This window comes from Oncorhynchus mykiss, chromosome 7 (assembly GCF_057628025.1).
Source record: "Oncorhynchus mykiss isolate SJ-2025 chromosome 7, ASM5762802v1, whole genome shotgun sequence".
Taxonomy (NCBI): domain Eukaryota; kingdom Metazoa; phylum Chordata; class Actinopteri; order Salmoniformes; family Salmonidae; genus Oncorhynchus; species Oncorhynchus mykiss.
In genome coordinates, this window is record NC_143028.1 from 18466623 (window position 1) to 18476059 (window position 9437).

Sequence of the window (9437 nt, forward strand, 5' to 3'; positions counted from 1 at the left end):
GTAGTATTCAAAGAAAGTTCTGAGCATGTTATTTAACATATACATTCCGTTCAGCTGTGTAATTGGCCACAACCTGATCCTAATAAGTGATTGTTTCCTTTGAAACGGGGTCTGTTTGATTCGACTAAAATGAACAGCTTCGTCTGAGTTAAATAAAACACGGCATGCTACACTAGCTGTTTTATCACAGTGGAATAATTCCACGGATAGAAAACAGAAGGTTTGAATGTCACCGATGAGAAAAAAGACGTGTGTTTGCATGTCCTATCTGTGCTTGGAGTTCAAGACAGTTAACCCAAAACTAAGCTAGCAGTGTCATTAAAAGTCTTATTTGAAACACGTTCTCAGAACATGATTTAATTACCTTCAAATAACCTATCGTTTAGAAAACCATAATAAAACATTCTCGGGAACCTTCCGGCAACCTGCAAATGTGTGTCCCCAGAAGAGGAAACATTTTCACTTATGGCTTCGTTCCCAGAACCAATTGGAAGCCAAATGTGCTAGCTGGGCCTGCTCCTCCACTCCATTGTAAATCCATTGGAAAAGGCTGTGACAAGGGGATACAGCAGCAGCAGAAATGTACAGTAGCATCGGTTGCATCTCTTTCAACCCTACTCCCTCTCTCTGTAGAGCAGAATAGGATGCCATTTGGGACGTAACCGCTGTCTCTATGTAAAAAAAGGGAGGGTCAAAGAATGTCCACACTCGGCAGAGTATCTACTCCACGACTTAACCAAAGGCTCTGTCACTTGGACTATCTTATTGAGTCCTCACAAACTACCCCTAAAGTGAGACCAACGGGCATGCCCGTTGGTAAAAATCGTATATGGTTTCTCTGAAGCAAAGCTCGATTGAACATTGGAAATGGGCAGATCATAGGATAACAACTGTCACACGCTGTACTTACAGAGCTTTCATGGATAACAGTGTGCCGGTTGCTCCCATTGTAGTCCACCACTTCGATATAGTCCAGGACAGCATCTGCCCAGTAGACCAGCTTTCTAACCAGGTCCAGAGTAACAGCTGTGGGCTTCTCTATTCTGTTCTCCACTATCCTGGTCCTGTTGGTGCCGTCCATATTGCACCGTTCCAACTTGGCCGTACTCCCCGAATCCGTAAAGAACATTTTCCTGAAAAGCAAGTTGAATCCCAGGGTATAAAACTGTTTTTAATAGAATCCAACCACAATTGAGAATCAATGTGCAGTAGGCCTACAGTTTGGACTACGGATGGGAATGAGCTTTGTCGCTAACTCCGACACTTTGACATTATCACGTTGAACCTGAAACATTGAGTAATGTGCACGGTCCCATAAACAGTAGGGAAAAGGGTGTTGTGGAGAAATAAACTGTGGAATCACAATCGTCCTTGTAACTCCTATTTCACACGCCAGTCACATACAGAATTTATCACATGCAATGTTGTGCTGCAAATTGATGGTTTTCATTCAACCATATTTGAAAGCTCATTCGAACAGTTAAGTAGTGTTTTGTAATTAAATAAATCAATGCCACCAATCAGAAAGCTATTCTAGGTGCAGTCAACCAAATGCAACACGCCAATGACTTATTTCAGCATCAAGGCTCTTTTCAACAATGAGCTTCAGAACAGAAGTATGACTGCATGTAGAGTTCACCTTCACCCTTCACTTATTTTTGATAAGATCCCGTATGATTCATCTATTAAAAACATATCAAACCTAAAATTACTAATTTGAAAAATGTAAATCGGTCTACGCAAAACAAATGTATCAGATCGTATCAGACTGAGACAATATCAGCTCTACGCTTTCCATTCATTTCGACAATCCAACTCCATTTTAAGCAGAACACTAAAACATTTTAAGTGAACTAAGTGAAATCCATTGAAAACACATGGAATCCTTAGATAGTACCTGTCTACATTCATTTTTGTCATCTGACAGATATCATGGGAGTAGAAAGGGAGTCATTTTCCCCTGAAGGGGGAAACTAATGTATTGCCGATGATATCGCATCAATAATTGAACACATTGGTCCTGGAATATTACCCCTCTCACTGTGATGTTGTCAAAGCAGCTTTGTTGCGTGTGAGTGCAGTGAGTGGCACAGGAAGATAACACAATCTCCTAACAGCAACTGACTGCTAAGGTGCAGGAGCCACTTAAATCCGAGTCAGGAATACCACAGGTTTGGAAGTCTAAGCCTTAAAATAGACTGTCTCAAACAGCATCATATTCCCTATAAAGTGCACCTTTTTTTTTTTACCGAGGCCCATAGGGCTCTGGTCAAAAGTAGTGCACTATATAGAGAACAGAGTGCCATTTGGGACGCACCTCGTAGCTTCTTTATCAGCTGGAGGTAGCACTCGGGTTTTGATAACTGGTACAGCTCTGCATCACATACAGATACAGGTCTACTCAAATTGAGTTGTCAAATGTTGTGAGCTGAGTCAGTTTGATTTCAAGTAAAAAATAAAAAAACTTGAAATCAAAACCTTAAAACTATCAAGGAACCTTAAATCAAACAGAAACATATGTGTTGGTACCAGTACAACAGCTGATGGCAAGCTGAGGCATATTTAGACGGGAAAAACCTTGCATAAAATACATTTCTCAATTTCTCAACTTACCCCATTAATGAGTCTAGAGCAATTCCACCAGGGTTTTGAAGATCGAGACCGACTATTGTGACACATGCGTCGTCTTGTTCATTGCAGACATATATTCTTTCACTTACTCTATCCACAAAGTAAATGTTTCTTGTGAGCCAGTCAATGGCAAAATGTTCCACATCTACAACCAAATGAAAAAAAGTACATTGTGACTAGAGCAAACTTTTTTGTTAGAGCAGCAACATCCAAACCCTTATGATAGATATTTCTACATCATTTGGAACGAAACTTACTCTCTAGATTCTCTCCTATCCGTACTCTTCGCATCTGTGAAAAGCCTTTTAACTTTGTCATGGTGGCACACCAAAGCTGACCGTTGGAGTTTGCAAAGGAGATCCAACATAACGATTCATCCTTGTAACAGAAATCCAACGTGTGAATCGTCTGATTAGTATCCAATGGCTTTAGGTTGGGTATAGACGACCCATTGAGGTGTGTGACTGTGATGTGTCCTGTACTCGCAATCAGCAACACAGGTGGTCTGTCCCCAGGATCTGAGAGAGAGAGAGAGAGACTGAAATTAGTATCCATCCATACATTCTTAAAGGATACTTACGGCATATAATCCAACAACAGACACTTCAAAACAGAGCATCTGAATGAGGTTATAATAAGCACTTGTTTGCTGCTAATGACCCATCAGGCAAACATTAATTTGCTTCCAAAAATCTCTGATTAATTATCTGTAACAAGTTGATATAGACAAGCTTTTACAGGTGTCTATATAGCTTTGACCATTACAGTGCAAGTAGCATGCTAAAATGGTAGTATTCCACTATTCAACTAGTTTGGGACATTGAATTTACAGCCACTTTCACAATTACTGGTAATGTCCAGTCACTGTTTAGGTTCCATTATTTATGGACTATTTCAAAGGGGAAAGCCAACTACTGTAGATCTCTTTCTAAGGGATAGCCCACTACTGTAGATCTCTTTCTAATGGATAGCCAACTACTGTAGATCTCTTTCTAAGGGATAGCCCACTACTGTAGATCTCTTTCTAAGGGATAGCCCACTACTGTAGATCTCTTTCTAAGAGATAGCCAACTACTGTAGATCTCTTTCTAAGGGATAGCCCACTACTGTAGATCTCTTTCTAAGGGATAGCCCGCTACTGTAGATCTCTTTCTGAGGGATAGCCCACTACTGTAGATCTCTTTCTGAGGGATAGCCCACTACTGTAGATCTCTTTCTGAGGGATAGCCCACTACTGTAGATCTCTTTCTAAGGGATAGCCCGCCACTGTAGATCTCTTTCTAAGGGATAGCCCGCTACTGTAGATCTCTTTATAAGGGATAGCCCGCTACTGTAGATCTCTTTATTAGGGATAGCCCACTACTGTAGATCTCTTTCTAAGGGATAGCCCACTACTGTAGATCTCTTTCTAAGGGATAGCCCACTACTGTATATCCAGCAGGAAAGTAAACAAAGGATTGTCACCAGGTGTTTTACAACTGTTATTGACCTAGGAGACATATGGGTGCTGAAAGCATGGGAATGTCAGGAGGTGTGTGTGTGTGAGCATGGGTGGGTGCGTGTGTGCGTGGCCTGGACTTCTATTCACCCATGAAGAGTGTGATTTACCAGTCCAAGGAAAGTTTAGCTCACACGGTACTTGAGTAATGGAAGTAATGCTAGTCATAAATCAGGGTTCCCTCTCTTGCTAAATCCTTTCCTTTAATGGTTATGTCTTAAAGGGACACTTCAGGATTTTGGCAATGAAGCCCTTTATCTTCTTCCCCTTGTCAGATGAACTCGTGGATGCCATTTTTAATGTATCTGCGTGCAGTTTGAAATAAGTAACTAACTAACAATGACACAATTGCTAACTAGCATTAGCGCAGTGCCCGGAAGTCTATTGTAAGTGCTAGCATGCTATCAGATGCCATAGACGTCCAGTCATTCCGCTAACGCCAGTTAGCGTTGGCTCACAAAACTACCTCTAACCTCATTCATATGGATGTAGCGACATAAAAACGGTATCCATGAGTTCATCTGACTCTGGGGAAGTAGATCAAGGGTTTCATTGTCAAAAATCCCGTAGTCTCCCTTTTAACACCCCTCTTGTATTATCTGCGACAATTGTAAAGTTACCTGATTGAATCATCACATTATGCTGTGGCCCTAAAGGGGGCAAAGTAACACAGAACAGCAAAGACAAGTAGACATGAAATAGCTCAGGTCGTGTTACAGTTCGGATATACATACATGTTCACCAGATGAGTCTCCAACATAGAGTATAATTCCTATTGATTAGATGGTAACCCCTTGGTTTACTTCATGAAACAACACATTCTAGAGGTAAAAGCTCTCCATCAAAGACATGCTGCATACTAAAGCCACGATACACATCCTTCATCCTACCGGTCTTGGCTTTGCAGGACCTTCTGTTGGGTTGTAGGATGTATCCATCTGTACAGCTACATCTATATGATCCAAAGGTGTTCATACAGGTCTGGCTACATGTACCGTATACTGTGCAGTCGTCGTGATCTACAGTGAGAGGGCAGGAAGTTGTTACAAGCTAAGTGCCGTTCAAACATGAGCTAAATACAGTGCATTCGGAAAGTATTCAGACCCTTTGAGTTGTTCCACATTTTGTTACGTTACAGCCTTATTCTAAAATGGATTGAATTGTTTTTTCCCCCTCGTCAATCTACACACAATATCCCATAATGACAAAGCAAAAACACGATCCTGTCTCTGAGCTCTATGGACGATTCCTTTGACCTCCTGGTTTGGTTTTTGCTCCGACATACACTGTCAACTGTGGGACCTTACATAGACAGGTATGTGCCTTTCCAAATGATGTCCAATCAATTGAATTTACCCGAGAGGTGAACTCCAATCAAGTTGTAGAAACATCTCAAGGATGATCAATGGAAACAGGATGCACCTGAGCTCAATTTCGAGTCTCATAGCAAAGGGTCTGAATACTTATGTAAATAAAGTACTTCTGTTTTTTTTGTTTCTAAAAACCTGTTTTCGCTTTGTCATGCGGTATTGTGTGTAGATTGATGAGGACATTTGTTTTAAATTTAATCAGTTTTATAATAGGGCTGTAACGTAACAAAATGTGGAAAAGGGGAAGGGGTCTGAATACTTTCCGGTACATAAATCTGGTTTAATATGGCCCAAAAATCTCAAAAGTGTCACCTTCACACATACAGAGTACAATATATGTGTGTCCATTTAGCAGTTATTCCAGAATGATCCAAATATGACTTACTGTGTTGTCGAACATAAAAGCGCGACCATTCTTTTTTTGTCATCAGTTTGTTAATATCCGACACTCATCCCTTTGATTTAGATGAATTGTTGGCTGTCGGTCCTTACCTCTGCAGGCTCGACCATCCTGTTCCACCTCGAAGCCGTCTGCACAGAAGCAGAACGTCACGTTTCTCATTATGACACAGCCGTACTGACACAACAACTCTTGGCACTTTGGCTGGAGCTCTGGAAGAGAAAGTTTAAAAAAAAAAACATTGTCGTGTGTAGGTGGTTGACATTGCCATGGAAATAGCAATGACTGGTGGTATGTTATGTTAATACGTCACTAATGTCTCTGGGCTTTCAGACTTGAAGTTGAAATGTCATTTCCTTTCTTACTGCCAGCAGAAGGGAGGTGTGAGGGAAGGGAAGAGGTGTTAAAGATTTGAACCCCCCCCCGAAAGAGGACATAGAAACCCTTTTTAAATTAATTATTCCGATCTCTTTGTTAGCTGTTTATCATTTGGTGTGCATGATTTATTTCACAGCGATTTCAGAAAGTGAATTGCTGTTTAAAAGCTGCTTATGTTGATACATTTCTCCGAATTAGACGCCACTTCAAGGTTGCTGTCAACAGGAAATCAGTTAAGTACAAATGTAAGGTCCATTGTATGTAATTCATTACTTCCTCCAACAGCAATAACTGCTCATGATCACATGCATCAGTCAGAGAGCTGTCCAAGGCTACATCCCAAATGGCACCATATACCCTAATCCCTATATACTGTGTTGCACTAATTTTGACCAGAGCCCTGGTCAAAAGTAGTGCACTATATAGGGAATAAGGTGCCATTTGGGACACACAGGGGTTTCCTGCTGTTCTGTCAGCATCTCTCTACACCTACCTTGTATTTATTGTTTCACAAATTGGTGGTAAAATTTCAGTGATTTATATTCTTGCACAACATGTGCCACTGCCACAAATTGCAATGACTTCAATACCCAAATTATCATTCAAAAGCGTTTATTTCCTCATAAACCTGTCAGTGGCTGACCTTGGGAGTGTGAAGCAGAGTTATATCTGTTTATGTCAAGCAGGCAAGAACGCTATCACACACAGCGTTTATAAATCAATTACTGTCAGTGAACTTCACTTTAATTTACATGCATTCACTTTGATACAAGTATCACCTTTCTGTACTGAAACATTTCCAGGCCAGCTCCATCCCATCTCCCACTGATTTACAAGCAGTCTCTTCATTCTCCCATGATGCCTCACCAGGACACCACCACTAGGGAGTCGACCAAAAGTCATAGCGGCTTTTCCTTCTATGAAAAGTAATATGGCTGTTCTGGTGGTGTTTGAGTAATATGGCTGTTCCCCAATTCCCATTGTCTGTACTCCCCACAGAGATGGTGATGGTCCCCCACATGGATGGACATGGATGTGGGTAAGGGTTCCACTGCTGTGAGGAATTGTATGCAGGCTTGTGGAGACTGGGGAGCTTTTGCTCAGAGTGTTGTTGTAAAGCCCATCTGTAAACAGCCCATCCAACTACCTCATCCCAATACTGTATTTATTTATTAATCTTGCTCCTTTGCACCCCAGTATCTCTACTTGCACATTCATCTTCTGCACGTCTACCATTCCAGTGTTTAATCGCTATATTGCAATTACTTCGCCACTATGGCCTATTTATTGCCTTTACCTCCCTTATCTTACCTCGTTTGCACTCACTGTATATAGACTTTTCTTTTTTGTTTATTCCATGTGTAACTCTGTGTTGTTGTTTGTGTCGAACTGCTGTGCTTTAACTAGCCTACCTGGTTAAATAAAGGTGAAAAAAAATAAAAAAATAAAGTACTGTAGTTTATAGTGACCCTCTCCTAGGTGGTGAGATGGATCACCTCAGGGGGCCAGCGTCCTAGACCTCAGCCCCACAGCAGCCCCATCAACCCCAGGCAGCCCCATCAACCCCAACCCCAACAGCTCTATATCTTGTTTACTGATTCCCATAGCAAACACTTGTGTCTGGTCCTGTGTCTGGTCTCTGGTTAGTGGAGCACGACAATGGCGGAATCACCTTGAGGATTCACTGTGTGAGTTATGTGGCTGTAAATTTACCACAGCGCCATGGCAGCGGAGCGCAGGGGAGGCTCACACCCTGTCAGGTGTCTTGTTTAATGGCCTGTTTCACAGCCAAGCTACATTATCAGGAATCAGAGAGGCAAATAATGCCTAGCGTTACTTAACTTTTCACTATATTTTCACTTAAGATTAATTTATACATTAAGAACATAATCTGTAAATCTAAACTAGTCAAGATGTTTTGTATATATTGGATAGAATGCCAACACACCACTATGGCTTCCGGTTTAGCATGTGAATGGACAAGAAGCTCGTGGACGAGGCTCTTACGCAATGGTTAATTTTGCCAAATTTGTATTTTGCATTCCACTTTCTTATATATGATATTTGATTGGTGAGTTCATGAGTTAACTTTTTTGATTCAAATGTCACACGACCTGAGGAGCAGAAGACCTGTAACTAACGTTTCAACTGCGATGGCAAATGTGAATGGTAATGGCGCCGACTTCAGTCCAACCGTTACAGAGACTCATGCGGTCACACTCCCCAGACTTCTTCTGAACCTCCGTACGTTTCTGGTCTCGGAAATTACATTGCCACTCAGCAGAGCTTTCCTTTGTTTAATTTGTTCTTTTTTTTTCTCGATACTTACTGAAGGACTTTTCACCACTTTATTACGCCCTATTGATCATTCGTACATGTACAGACACTTGGCCCCTTTTCTTTTTTGTAATAGGGTAACATACTGTGGGACACTTATTTGGCCTTCCATTGTACTTGTTGCACTGATTGAAGACTCGCTGAGTCAGGAAAGTTCCGATCCACTGTTATGGGGTCTTTGTTTTGGTTGACCTACTTTACCGTTTTGTGAATGCCTTTTCAAATGTATTTCACTACTGGTGCTATGGAGCCTCTCCGCGTTAGGATAGGAAGGTTTTCTGTTTATATGCACCGATGCTGTGCCAACTTCATCCTGCCGTCTCCATTTGCTGGGGAAGGAGACTTTGGGTTTGGGTGGGAGTGGAGGGGGAGTGATTTGTTTGGTCACATTTTTTTATATATTTTTTGGTTTGGTTTGGTTTCTATCGTTGCTTTTTTCATCAGTTGTCTCTGTTATCTTCTGTTATCTTTGCAAATGCTTGGTCTGTTTTCACACCTTTTTCATTTCAATATTTTAGATGGCTAACAACACGAATAATAGTATATGGAAATAGGTAGTCCTAGTCCTATAAAGTTTTTATCTTGGAATAAAGCTTGAATTTACAATCTGAATTCAATCTCTTGTCTACTACAGATGCAGAACGGTTACTATTGCTAGTGGAACCTACTATGAACATAGCGACTGGGCAAGTCGTCTGCTCACACTCCAATTAAAATGCAGAGCTGCTACATGTCTGATTCCCCAAATTAAAGATTCCTCTCATAGCTTGATTTCTGACTCTAAGGGGATCAATGACACCTTCACATCTTTCTATTCCTCCCT

At 41.2% G+C, this 9437-nt stretch overlaps 1 protein-coding gene across 1 annotated transcript; it reads right to left on the reverse strand.

Moving 5' to 3' along the window:
* Window positions 1-910: 910 nt before the first annotated feature.
* On the reverse strand, window positions 911-7549 carry LOC149982342 (low-density lipoprotein receptor-related protein 1B-like). Its single transcript, XM_090240490.1, has 4 exons — window positions 5992-7549; window positions 5020-5148; window positions 2889-3149; window positions 911-2776 (listed from the first exon to the last, which is right to left on the reverse strand). The coding sequence occupies exons 1-4, from the start codon at window positions 6059-6061 to the stop codon at window positions 2610-2612; spliced, it is 627 nt and encodes a 208-aa protein (XP_090096616.1). The 5' UTR covers window positions 6062-7549; the 3' UTR covers window positions 911-2609.
* Between the last annotated feature and the right edge of the window lie 1888 nt (window positions 7550-9437).

Bases quoted from the DNA above. Each gene is read 5' to 3' on its own strand.
- LOC149982342 (XM_090240490.1), bottom strand. From the start codon at position 6,061: ATGAGAAACGTGACGTTCTGCTTCTGTGCAGACGGCTTCGAGGTGGAA. The intron at 5,149-5,991 runs GTAAGGACCGAC...CTCTCACTGTAG, and splicing joins GGATGGTCGAGCCTGCAGAG to ATCACGACGACTGCACAGTA. The intron at 2,777-2,888 runs GTAAGTTTCGTT...ATTTGGTTGTAG, and splicing joins GATAGGAGAGAATCTAGAGA to ATGTGGAACATTTTGCCATT.